The 13,826-nt window shown below is 37.0% G+C and overlaps 1 protein-coding gene across 1 annotated transcript; it reads left to right on the top strand.

Annotated features, from left to right (window-relative positions):
• The first annotated feature begins 3,164 nt into the window (after positions 1–3,164).
• LOC21387451 lies at positions 3,165–11,555 on the top strand. The gene is made up of 25 exons (XM_024164819.1): positions 3,165–3,343; positions 3,520–3,643; positions 3,774–3,836; positions 4,010–4,111; positions 4,210–4,381; positions 4,522–4,620; positions 5,247–5,396; positions 5,750–5,789; positions 5,988–6,045; positions 6,223–6,305; positions 6,404–6,502; positions 6,637–6,752; positions 6,845–6,963; positions 7,321–7,391; positions 7,597–7,702; positions 7,928–8,067; positions 8,210–8,368; positions 8,447–8,550; positions 8,701–8,876; positions 9,364–9,553; positions 9,804–9,903; positions 10,048–10,216; positions 10,615–10,697; positions 10,818–10,894; positions 11,019–11,555. Exons 1-25 carry the CDS (start codon positions 3,278–3,280, stop codon positions 11,188–11,190), a joined length of 2,838 nt encoding a protein of 945 aa, XP_024020587.1. The 5' UTR covers positions 3,165–3,277; the 3' UTR covers positions 11,191–11,555.
• The last annotated feature ends 2,271 nt before the right edge of the window (positions 11,556–13,826 follow it).

Raw genomic sequence — 13,826 nt, forward strand, 5'->3', positions numbered from 1 at the left:
ATAAACGGGGTGCAGCAAACAAGGCCGTAGATGCCTTGTCTCGGTGTGGAATTGCATCAAATATCTCCCTCGCAGCCTTATCTATTCCCCATCATTTTGACATTGAGGGCCTTAAAAAAGACCAACAAACAGATCCGGACTGTGCCATGCTTATTTCTGCTGTGCAGCAAGACCAGCCCCTGCGGGAGGGCTTTGGCTTTCGCCAAGGGCTGCTCTATTTTCAGGACCGCGTGGTCCTGCCCCCATCATCGGCTTGGATCACACGGGTGCTGCATGACTTCCATGACTCGGTGGTTGGGGGGCACTCAGGTTTCCTGCGGACATACAAACAGATAGCAGCCGTTTTCTTTTGGAAAGGAATGAAAAAGGCCATAAAGGATTATGTGGACAAGTGTGAGACGTGCCAACACTCGAAAACTGAAGCTTTGTCGCCAGCAGGGTTATTACAACCACTGCCTATTCCAGCTCAGATTTAGGAGGATGTCTTTATGGATTTTATCGGTGGCCTTCCAAAGTAATGAGGGATGGATACTATTTTAGTCGTCGTCGATCGCCTATCCAAGTATGCACATTTTTGTCGCTTGGCGCACCCATATACAGCCGTCCAGGTGGCTGCCTTGTTTGTTCGTGAGATCGTCCGATTACATGGATTTCCCTGCTCCATTGTCAGTGACCGCGACACAAGGCTGCACCCAAGCACGGCTTATCATCCCCAATTGGACGGCTAAACGAAAGTTACAAATCGGTGTTTGGAAACGTATGTCTGATGCTTCGCCTGCGACAAGCCGCGGCAATAGCTGTCGTTTTTACCTTGGGCAGAGTATTGGTTTAATACTACATATAATGCTTCAACCAAACTCCTTTCCAAGTAGTGTATGGTCGTGATCCTCCCCCCTGTATCATTTTCCCGAAGGTTCAACAGCCGTTAATGAGGTCGATGTCCAGCTCCAGCAGCGCAATCTCATGTTAGACACCCTTAAGGATCATTTGCTCTTAGCACAGCAGCGCATGAAGCATTTTGCTGATCAGCACCGCAGGGAGGTCAACTTCGCCCCTGTTGACCTGGTTTTACTAAAGTTGTGGCCCTATTTCATGAGGTCACTGGCATGCAAAGTCAATGAAAAACTTAGTCCTCGCTTTTATGGACCTTTTACCATTCTGGCTAAGGTTGGGCCAGTTGCTTACCACCTCAAATTGCGGGAGAGCTCTAAAATCCACCCGGTCTTCCACGTATCTCAGCTTAAAGCCTTTAAGGGACAACAGTACATCGGTTTGGCCTTGCCGGAACAATTGACTGATGAGTTGGAGCTCCTGGTTTAGCCGGTTTCAATTTTGGACTCTCGGTCTGTGGCTATAGGGGGCGCCAAGTACAAGAGGTATTGGTGCAGTGGAAGGGGTTACCGCAGGAGGATGCTACCTGGGAGCCACTGGTGACCATTGCTGAACAATTTCCAGACTTCGACCTTGGGGACAAGGTCGGGCTTGGGAGGGGGGTAATGTTAGCACTCTAGCCCTCAGGTTTGTGTATGTGAGAAGGAGTAAGAAGGAGCAGGGGCAGGAGGGGAAATTGGTTAACACTGGATCAAGGCAAGGGTAAGGGGCGTCGTTAGAATACGGTTATGGGTTATGGGGAGGTGTGCAAGGGTCAGATAGAGGGAAGGGGAGTTAGTTAGAGGATTGAGAAATAAATAGCCTACGGCTAGAGAATGGATGGCATCGAGAATTAAGAGAAGACTTAAGTCTGTGGAGGTTAGGAGGGGTCCTCGAATTCACCTCCATCTTTAATTTCCAGTTTTGTATTTTGCTTTCCCTGTACGTATTTTGATCATCATTCAATCAAAGGAACCAAGTCATTCTAGTTATTTCTTCCGAATTCCTATTGATTCTCTTAGCTCAAACGTTTATTTTTGTCTAGAACAAAGGGAGTCCTAACATTCACCACATCTTTTGCAATACATTTCACACTCCACCCATCTTGTGATTAGATTAACAGAACAAGGCATAATACAATTGAAATCTTTCCAAATAAAAACTTTAAGGTGTGTTTCTTTTCACAACTCAAACTCTTTTATGTCGGAGAAAAAAATTATAACAAAAATAGTTGAATTTAAATTTTTGTGAGAAAAAATACTGTGAATCCCGTAGTGTTTTCCACCATCTGCTATCCACCGAAGTCCCTGAAGTGCTTTCATCACAGTTCACACCGGGCCGCCAAAGCTGTTCTATAACCAGTCGAACAGAGTAAACCTCTTCCCTTTCTCTTCAAAATGCCGGCACCAAAGATCATTATAGATCCACCGATTATTTGTAATCTTTTCAAAATCCCATGGATTATTTGTAATTATATCAACCTTCCAATAGCTACTATTATCTTCAGTGATTGGAGTTACCTGTTGAAAGGAGTAAGGCCGAGGTAACCAAAGGTCACGAAACGCGAGAGTCTAAGCACTCGCCTCCTTACCCCAAGATGTAATGGCTCATGACCCCACAACAGACTTCTCCAAGCATACGACACATTGTGGCCAAAATAATAGCTTCTAGGAAAGACGAGTGTAGGAAATACTTTGCCTTTAAAATTTTGGTATGGAAAGACCTAGGAAACACTGTTTAGCCAATAGGGCTTGATTAAAAGTGCCCACATCCCTAAAATTGAGTTGGTGCTTTCTAATATATTCATTAGATCTTTTTTTTTTTTCGAGCTTCTCTATTGATAGGGTTAATTTAATCGTTTAATTTGTTTACTACCACATTAAATTAATAAAATATGTAGAATAAATATTATTAATATATATTTGACGGTTGGAAATAAAATTTTTTGAGAATTCAATTTTTTTAGGCCTATTTGAAAAATCTCTTGATATTTTGAACATTACTAATTATTTTTTTATGCGGAAGAAAAGAAATAGGAAAAAAATAGTAAAAACATGTTTTTTTTTTTCCTTTTTTTTTTCTTTAGAGAAATGAAAACATTTAAAACCCGTTTGATTTATGCATTTAAGTAATAATTCTTAATTTTAATATTTAAAATTTAATATTTTTAAAAAAATACTGTAATAAATTAAAATTATAAATTTAAAAATATATAAACAAGGAGTGAAAAGCCAAAAAGACAAATAACGAAAATTTACAAAATCAACCCTCGACATAGTCCACAGTAAGATCAAACCGGACAGGAAGGAGGAAAAGAGAAAATTCGAGTTCCGCTGCTCCCGTCCCCAGTCTCCTCCTCCTCCTCCGACGAGTAGAAAGAGTCGGAAATCGGAAATCGGGAATCGGAATGGATTGGAATTGGAGCAGAAGAGAGAGATTATTATCATTCCTCTGTTTGTTTTCTCTTCTCCTGGTTAGTACTCACTCAGTAGCTCTTTCCTCCTGTTTCTTCTTCTTCTTCGCTAATTAACTGTTTATTATTCGCTAATTAAGAGAGATGCAGAGATTATATTGTATTAACTATTAATATTTAATCTTAATTATGTACTGTACTGTTATATTCATTCATTCCATATGATTAATTAACAGTCACAGCCAAGGTCTTTGGATGGATCTCCGGCTGGTACACCAAAATCGTCGTCGTCGTCTGTATTTTCATTGTTTAACCTCAAAGACAAGAGTCGTTTCTGGACCGAGTCCGTTATTCGCACCGGTACTCATTAACGATTCATTTCTTTGCTTAAATTTCATTGCTTTGCTTTTACTTACTTAATTTCATCTTTTAATTAACTAATTAGTTTCGTTTCGTGTGTTTTGTTTGTTGTTTTTATTTCAACTTGCAGATTTTGATGACTTGCAATCTTCCACGCCTGCCAAAACGAGTCTTCTCAATTACACCAAGGCAGGTAGGTACTAGTAATGCTAGTTATCTATCAAAATAGTTCTCCAGATTTCATTTCTTTTTCAATTTTGCGTTTTTTCAACTTCTCCTATAATTATAATTATAATTATGGGCAGGGCTTTAACAAAACATTCTTCTTTCTATAATACATACATATACATATAATTAATGGTTCAGGTAATATTGCAAATTATCTAAACCTTCTGGAAGTTGATTCCATGTACCTTCCCATCCCTGTCAATTTCATTTTCATTGGCTTCGAAGGCAAAGGAAACCTAGGTATCTGTCTCCCCTTTTCTGTTTTCTTTCCTGCGTTTTCTTTCTATTTCATATTATTCTCGGGCCTTAAGTTTCCCCTCGCTTCTCATTTGTCAAAGAATTTAAGCTTGAATCCAAAGAACTCGAGCGATGGTTCACGAAAATCGATCATATATTCGAACACGCTCGAGTCCCGCAAAACAGAGAAGGCTTTGACTCATTCTACAAGATTAGCTCCGACAAAGACCAACGCCACCACCACCTTCCGATCGTCAGTCACATAAATTACAAGTAATGCTTCTTTCTTCTTTTTCATTAATTATCTATAACTACATTGATTAGTTGGACTCTGTACTTGTTTAAGTAAGAAAGTTGTTAAAATTATCATCATTCTAGTAATATAATTATGATGGTTGATTACGCCTCTGCAGCTTTTCTGTTCATGCAATATTAATGGGAGAAAAGGTTACGTCGATATTTGAGCGTGCCTTGAATGTTGTAGCCCGCGATGATGACGTGTCCGGTAACAGGTAAACTGGTTATAATGTTAAATCCTCTTATATTTGGTAGTTTAGCTTAGCTGTACAATATCAAATTACGTTGGAGTTTTTCTTTTCCCCGTTTTCTAGCTCATTTATCTCACCTATGACTTATAGCATCCAGTTCTTTAGTTGAAGTATCTCAAATTCTGGTGAAATGAATGAATCACTAATGTGATACAGGTCAATCATTAGAGTGGCCTTGAAATTCCGGTGACATGAAACAAATCGCTAATTTGAATTGGAATGAGCTGAATTATAATTATATTTAGCTGAAGTGGGTTGTCAGGTTCTAAAATGTTTTTGAATGCTGGTTGGTCAAGTCAAGTAAATGTTCATTGGTTATTTGCACAGATGGTTTGCAAATTTTGCATACATGATAGATTTATAACTTGAATCATAAAAAAGGAATTTATAATTGTTAACTCTTAACCAAGCAGTGCCTCAAATCTCACTTATATTAGAGTCTGCATGCCTTGTCAATGAAGGCTCATTAAATACACAAAATACTACTAGTTAGACTCGACAGATATTACGGTCTTAACATACAATTGGACTTTGTCTTCTTTGCATATTCATATCACAAATGACTATTTATTCTTCTCATTCCTTTCCAGGGAAAATGGTGACGCTGTTTTGCAAGTAGATGTGGAACTTATGGATGATCTCGTCAGTAACCTTGTTGAATATCTTCGGCTTGAAAATGCATACAACATTTTCATTCTGAATCCGAAGCGTGATGCAAAAAGGACAAAATATGGATACCGGTTCGTACTTTAGTATCACTTAATGTACTTTTCCTGGAACAAGAAAAACCTTGAAACCCCTGCGCCAAGTTCAGTTTTTGGCTTTAATACCACCTCTTACACCAGTTAATTCGCGAGGCACACTTCACTTTGCATTCTTATGCTGACCGTGATGATTCACATGTTTAGAGATACAACAGCTTTAAAATGCTGGCATTATTTGTTAGATTTTGACAACACTCAAGTATTTCCTGTCTAAGTTTTCATTTTTTTAACTGCTGTTTCATTCCCTTTTTCTCTTGTTATGTGGATACGCAAATGTCCATGTTGTCATGCATTTGCCTTTTTACTAACTATTTCTCAATATTTTACAGAAGAGGTTTATCAGATTCAGAAATAAAATATCTCAATAAGGTATGTTAATTTGTTTCTTGGTCTTTTTGCTATTCTCATAAAACTTGTGCTTCTTTAGATGATAAATATCTGTTATTTACTTTGTCTTAATCATCTGTTATTTACTTTGTCTTTATTAATGGGCTCTAAGCATATTACCTTTAGCAAGATAGTTTTTGCTTGCTTTGATTTTTAAACAATAACGCTTATCTTTTATAGAACAAAAATTTGCAAAGCACGATTCGTCAGTCAAGAAGCACCCCGGAAACAGTCCTTGGTATGATTTTTTTTTTTTTTTTTTTTTTTTAAATTTGGCGCTGAAATTTTTTGTTCTGAGTTCTTTTTATTTTCTTCATGAATATTTAAAATTCTTTATTGCATTTCGGTTTCCTCTGGAGATGTATTTGTATATCATCTACTAATTCTAAGGATTCCAAATGTAAAATGCTTACAGCTTTTGAAAAGATTAAGAGGCCTTTGTATGAAAAGCATCCTGGGGTAGAGTTTGCCTTGAGAATAGCTGAAGATAGCAATACAGTCAGTATCTCTTACTTTTGCCAAGTTCTTGAAAATCTGAAATTTATCGATTAGCTAACATAATCTAAAAGTTTGTGTAATTCAATTATTATTTCCAGGTAGAATGGTACAATATGTGCCTGGATGCACTAAACAACATTGAAAAGTCGACTCGAGGGAAGGAAACTGCTGATATCATTCAGAGCAAAGTTTTACGGGTATATAGTCTTTCCCCCCTCTCTTTACCTGTTTACCGCATTTAGATTTTTCTTGAAATATTAAGGTGAACCTCAGAGAATCAATATTTTTCTTGAAATTTATTTGATTTTTCCCCCTCTTTTCTATATCCAAGATATTGAAAGGAAAGAGCGAAGATATGAAGCTTCTCTTTGAAAAGGAATTAAGATCTGGAGATTTTAGTGGTGTCCACGCAGAGTGTCTCACAGATATGTGGATCGGAAAGGACAGGTAAAAGTATACTCTCTTTATTAATGCACAACTTGAAAAAAAAAAAATGCTGGAGTTTGCAACTCATTTACTATACTAACACTTTGTATCAGATGGGCTTTTATTGATTTGAGTGCGGGCCCTTTTTCGTGGGGACCAGCTGTTGGAGGAGAAGGTGTGCGAACAGAATTGAGCTTACCAAATGTAGAAAAAACAATTGGTGCAGTTTCAGGTACTATTGTGCCCTCCTCCTCTTATCTATCTTTTAGTTACTGTTCAAATTGGAGCAGTTTTTCACGCATGGGCTCCAAAAATAGTTTCAAGTATTGGCTGATCGCAACTTGTCTTCACGAGAAAGATCCTTTTCTTTACTGTCTCACTTTAAGTTGCAACCTTTTACATTTGGATAACTTTTTCTAGTGAACTGTGGTGTCCTTACCTCAGTTATAAGATGGTCCCTTCTTTCAATTGATTAGAATCGTGGAAGACTTATGTTGTCTTATATAAATTAATTTTGTATCTTGTACGTAAATTTGTTGAGTTCTTGTATAATTTTCAAATGTTTCTGACCATAGTTTATTGTTTGCAGAAATTTCAGAAGATGAAGCAGAAAATCGCTTGCAAGATGCCATTCAGGAAAAGTTTGCTGTTTTTGGGGATGTAAGTGGTTCTGGTGAAAATAAAATTAGTTTAACATTCCATTTTTATTCATGCATTGTTATCAACTATTCACATTTGATAAAATTATGATGGGTTTTTTCCTTCCTATAATAAGTAAAATCACGTTTAAACTTATAGGATACTGTTTTGGAGGTCAATTTTAATCACTTTATGTTTTAATTGATGTTGGTTGTGACTTTTGCAGAAAGATCATCAAGCGATTGATATTCTTCTAGCAGAGATTGATATATACGAACTTTTTGCTTTCAAACATTGCAAAGGAAGGAGAGTTAAGCTTGCCCTTTGTGAAGGTATTCCTTCTTCTTCTTCTTCTTATTCTTCATTTTTTTCTTTTTTCTTTTCTATAAGTAACGTGAGAGATCTTTTTCTCACTTAGAGCTGCCGATTTTTCTGTGGGAAGCAATAAATGCCACTTCTCTCTTTTGGTCTGTTGCTTGCTGGTTGTATTGTTTGTGATTGTTACTTCCTTGAGATCATAAACTTAAGACAACCCTTCTGATATTCTTTGGTTTTAGAACTTGATGAGCGAATGCAGGATTTGAAAAACGAGCTCCAGTCTTTTGAAGGTGAAGAATATGATGAAACCCATAAGAGAAAAGCCATAGAGGCATTAAAGCGAATGGAGAAATGGAACTTGTTCACTGAGAGTCACGAGGTACGTGATTGGTGCCTTCTAATCAGTTGTGGGAGACTGCGAATTATTGGTTATTTTTCCATTCAAACAAGGAACATGCTTTTAACTTGACATTTGAGGTGTTTTTTTTTTTTTTTTTCTGTGGTAATTATTTGTCATACAGGAACACCAAAATTATACAGTAGCTCGAGATACTTTTCTTGCACATTTAGGTGCAACATTGTGGGGATCTATGAGACACGTCATATCACCCTCCATTTCTGAAGGGGCGTTTCATTATTACGAAAAGATAGCTTTTCAGTTGTTTTTTATCACACAGGAGGTACCTTATGTTTGTTAGACTGTTAGAGAAGCTTCAACACCACAGGGTTATGCTCATCACATTATTGCATTCGTGCAGAAATTTAGACGTGTTGATCAATTACCTGTAGACCTCGATGCTTTAAAGAATGGGCTCTCCTCTTTGTTATTACCTTCGCAGAAATTTTCTTTCAATCCCAACGTGTATGCTTCCAAGATTGTGGTTTATCTCTCTCTGTTTTCTTCCACACACCCCCACCTCTTTTTGTTTTTTTATTTTTTGGATTGTGGGGTGTTCTTATTAACTAAAATTGCATAATATTAAATGTTGTATTAACCTGAGAGCGGTTTTAGGCTACCTCTTTCGGAGGATCCTGCTTTGGCAATGGCATTTTCTGTGGCACGGCGAGCAGCAGCTGTCCCACTATTGCTTGTTAATGGAACTTATAGGAAAAATATTCACACTTATCTTGATTCCTCCATTCTTCAGTATCAACTGCAGAGGCTGAATGATCACGGCTCTCTTAAAGGTGGGAATTTTCTCATTTATTCTTGCATGGAATTTCTTTTATTTGGCAGACGAACATGAAGAGAACTTTGTGTATAGGTTTCTAGTAATTATTACTGAACTAAAAATGTTCTTTTCATTTTTTATTATTTGTGACTAGAGTCGTTCACCCTATATTTGCATTACGTTTTCATACATGTAAACGTAAGGCTATTCATTGGATTTTGGTACCCATGGAGTTTTGTGTTGGGTAGTGCAATGGTTACAACTTGCTAGTATTTATGTTAGTAATTGGTGATGTAAGATGTTTGAAGTTCTGCGTACAAGTAATTTTGGTTCCAAGTGTTTGCATTGCCCTTAATTAGTGTTCCATACCCTTTTCATCGTCTTAAAAATCTGTCTACTTGGATTTATTATATGCTTTATATGCTTCTCATCCTCTCATTTCAGAATATACTGCGATGATGCTTTTTGAATTGACATAAAACTTATTTTCACTAACCATGCAGGGAGACATGCTCATAGCAGGTCCACACTAGAAGTTCCAATCTTTTGGTTCATCTACGGCGAGCCATTGTTTGTTGACAAACATCATCGGGCAAAGGCACTTTCGGACATGGTTATTGTTGTCCAGTCAGAAGCCTCATCCTGGGAAAGCCACCTACAGTGCAACGGGCAGTCAATTTTACGGGACCTAAGGTCAGCTTTTTCTCTCTCTATTCGGTTTCTACAAACCCACTGATTTCTTTATGCTAGACCAGTTTTCAACAACTTATTTTATGTATATTATTCTGGATTGTTTCTGTTTTTGTTGAACTATCTATGCAAATACAAACCTACTTGCTTTATCGTGCTAGGCACATGAGAACATCATTTCTGATTTTGATTTTATTTTTTGTTTTTTTTTATTTGTTTTGTTTTGTTTTATTTTTGGGGTTCCCCTGCTTAGGAAACCCATAAAAGCTGCATTAGCAGCTACGTCGGAACATATGGCTGGTCTCCTACCCCTGCATCTTGTTTACAGTCAAGCCCATGATGCTGCTATGGAGGCAAGTAACCTAGAATATGGTTTACCTATTGTTATTCATTTTCGGATAAGCTTTTTCTTTTCTTCTTCTTCCTTTTTTTTTTTTTTGGGTGAATTTGTCCGGAAAAAGTAAAATAAATGGGTTATATCATCTACAACATGACAGGACTGGATCTGGTCAGTTGGAAGCAATCCTCACTCAATCACTAGCCAGGGCTGGCGCATTTCGCAGTTCCAGTCTGATGCAATTGCTCGTAGTTACATCATCACAACTCTTGAAGAGTCAATACAAGTGGTCAACTCAGCTATTCATCATCTAGTCACAGAGCGTACCAGTATCCTTGCTCTTACTAGTATATATATATATATATGTATTTTTTTTTTTTTTGTGCAGTCAACCGATGAAATCTCTCATCGGCAGAGCAGCTTTCTTGCAATCCAATAAGCAATTATTCGTGCTCAAGCAAGCAGTGTACTGTTCTCATTGTTGCTAGAACTGCATGCCACATAATTATGTGCGTCCTAGTTGGAAATACTTTCAACTTGTTTTTCATATTCGGATGCACTAGACTTGTGAAGTTGGCAAATTCCTCTTTCTTTTTTTTTTTGGTTTTTTTTTTTTTGTTTTGACTCCGCACATGCATTTATGCATATCTTTATATCTTTTTTTCCCCTGCTATTTTAATCCAAAAAAAAAAAAAAAAATCTGGTGTTAGAGACTTAACAAATTCAGCTGAAAAAACCTTTAAACTCTTCCAGTCCCAGGAGCGTGAGCTCATTAACAAGTATAATTATGTCGTTAGCCAATGGAGAAGAGTGAGTGAACTTGTCTCTTTCCATTTCCATGCTTGCAATCCTGCCTTTAGGTTCTTTTGATGATTTTATTTGCTGGAACTCCTATATTTGAAAGATTTTATAATATGATATTGCTTTCAGATTTCAACTGTTACGGGAGAATTGCGTTATGTGGATGCCATGAGGCTGCTACATACCCTAGAGGACGCATCTAAAGGGTTGGCCATCTAAGGCTCTTTTTGTTTTGATTGTTTCATGTGTTTAACTGGTGAAGAATATAACTTAAGGAAAACTCATCGCTTACTAGGTTGGCTTATTTGTGCATTCTGGCAACTCCTGCAGATTCTTTGAGCAAGTAAATGCAACTATAGCTGTTCTCCACCCGATTCACTGCACAAGAGAGAGGGAGGTGCACCTTGTGTTTGACATGTCTACAATTCCTGCCTTTTTAGTTGTCTCGGGTGTCCTATATTTCGTGTTAAGGCCAAGACGACCGAAGCCAAAGATTAATTGATCAAGTAAACGATTTTCTTGACATATGTTTAAGGGAAAATAATAGCTCACACATTTTTCCCCCTAATGCTGAGGAACTTGTATGATGTCTTATGCCTGGATTCATCGGCTGTGAAAGTCGTGATACTTGGGTTGGGAAAGTAGAAAGGAATTTGGTGAGATGAGTTGGGTGAGGAAGAATAGCCATAGTGTTGTAACTCATTTCCTTCAAATGGTCAAACACTTTCTGTGGTCTTAACCCGTTGTGCTGCAAAGTCGTATGGAGTTATAGGTTGCAATGTATCCAAAACTGAAGTTTATTGATGGATTTTGTATTCTCACTTGTTCCATATAGTTTTAATGAATTTTTCCTTCGAACTTGTTCCATATAGAGTTTGTATGGATTTTGTCCGGTTGTAAATTTGTACCGCAGTTCTAACCTTCAAACTCCCTTTCTTTTCTCAAGGGTCCACAAATAATGATAACTTACAACATGACTCCTTACAACATGACTCTTTATATTTGAAACGGATTAATTTGTATCTGTACAAAACACGAGAAATAAACAAACAAGAGACAAAACGACAAAAGTTTTCTTAAATTACTATCTTTTTTGGTGCCTGCAAGTTTTGGCTAGTAATAGTAGCTAGGCAGTGAGAGTGTCGTTCGAGGGCTGTTTGGATAAATAGACTAAATAAAAAGTATTTTTAAGTAAAAATTATAAAAAAATAAATTGGGTAAATAGGCTAACTTTCACATAATCAATTATGCTTTTAGGGGTTTCTTTCTCCTCCTTTTCCATTTTGTGCCATTTTCTTCTCCCAGTCGCCTTTCATTTCTTATCTCTTCTTCTCAAGTCATCGTCGTCACACAACCTCATTAACATTATTATCTTGCCCATTCAGCATTTTTTTCTCGTCCAAAACGAAGTTTGAAGAAGAGCTAATCTCTCATGGTGTTTTTCGTTGTTGTTCATATGTTTTTAAGATGAGAATATAGTTAAAAATGTTAAAAATCCATTAAAATAGTAATTTTACATGGTAAAAGACCAGTTTACATTGTCTGATATGATGAAGATCTATTGGGTTTAGAAAAAATTGGTCGGTTCGTGGTTTGTTCTTGGTTTGTTCTTGGTATGTTCTTAGTATGTTCTTGGTTTGTTCTTAGTCTGTTCTTATAACATGGTCGGTTCATGGTATGTTCTTGGTCTGTTCTTGTAACATGGTCGGTTCGTGGTCTGTTCTTATACTTGGTCGGTTCGTGGTATGTTCTTGGTTTGTTCTCATTACATGGTCGGTTCGTGGTCTGTTCTTATTACATAGTCGGTTCATGGTCTGTTCTTGGTCTGTTCTTATTGTACGGTCGGTTCTTAGTCTGTTCTTATTGTCTGTTCTTATTGCACAGTCGGGTCTTGGTTTGTTCTTTATTTGTTCTTATTATATGGTCTGTTCTTGGTATGTTCTTATTATATGGTATGTTCTTGGCCTGTTCGTGGGATATTTGGTTTAGTTTAATGACATTATTATCTTGATTAAATTTTTGCAGTTTTTAAATCTAAATAATGGCTTAGTGGAGGATTTTTTTTTTGACATTGGAGGAAAATGGGAGGAGAATGAAAGTTGTTGGGTGTGACATACAGACTGTAATTTAATTGGCGTATATATGGATGAGAAGGATAATCTCGAAACCTTCGTTGATAAGGTTTGTTCTTGATTTGTTCTTATTATATGGTCTGTTCTTGGTCTGTTCTTATTATATGGTATGTTCTTGGCCTGTTCGTGGGATATTTGGTTTAGTTTAATGACATTATTATCTTGATTAAATTTTTGTAGTTTTTAAATCTAAATAATGGCTCAGTGGAGGATTTTTTTTTTTACATTGGAGGAAAATGGGGGGAGAATGAAAGTTGTTGGGTGTGACATACAGACTGTAATTTAATTGGCATATATATGGATGAGAAGGATAATCTCGAAACCTTCGTTGATAAGATTTGTAGAAAATGTGGAATTAATGGATAAAAACATTCCTTGCAGTTATCGTGGGTACCAAATTTGAAATAGAAATCGTTGCCCGTTGTAATAAAAGACAATGATGATTTGTTATTCTTCAGGGATATAGCCCACGAGGTACCGCTACACGTGATAATGGATGAGAAGTTTATGAATCCAAAAGAACATATTGATGGAGTCAAAATTAGGAGAAATCCTTTGCATGACAATTTTTTTGATCGTGATTTTATGGGTATTGTAGCTACAGATGAGTTTTCGATTCGTAATGATATTCCACCATAGTCGCAACCACAACTAGAGTCACAGCCACAGCTAGAGCCACAACCAGAGTCAGCCACAGCTAGAGCCACAACCACTTGCCATTTTAAATGGAGTAGAAGTTGTTGGTCCTTTAGTTTGTATCGACCAGACTGAGTTTGGATCATCTCATGGATCTACCTTCAGTGACGGATCTAGTTTAGAAGTTGGTCAGTACTTTACAAGTAAGAATGATTTGAAGGAAAAGCTGTATTTAATAGCTTTAAACAGAAAGTTTGCGTTTCGAACAACAAAATCAAATAAAGACGTGCTTATAGTAGAGTGTGTGGATCCGAAATATGTGTGGCGTATCCGAGCCTGCAAACTGAGACTATCGACAATTATGATTTTT

Source organism: Morus notabilis, unplaced genomic scaffold (assembly GCF_000414095.1).
Source record: "Morus notabilis unplaced genomic scaffold, ASM41409v2 Scaffold1387, whole genome shotgun sequence".
Lineage (NCBI taxonomy): Eukaryota > Viridiplantae > Streptophyta > Magnoliopsida > Rosales > Moraceae > Morus > Morus notabilis.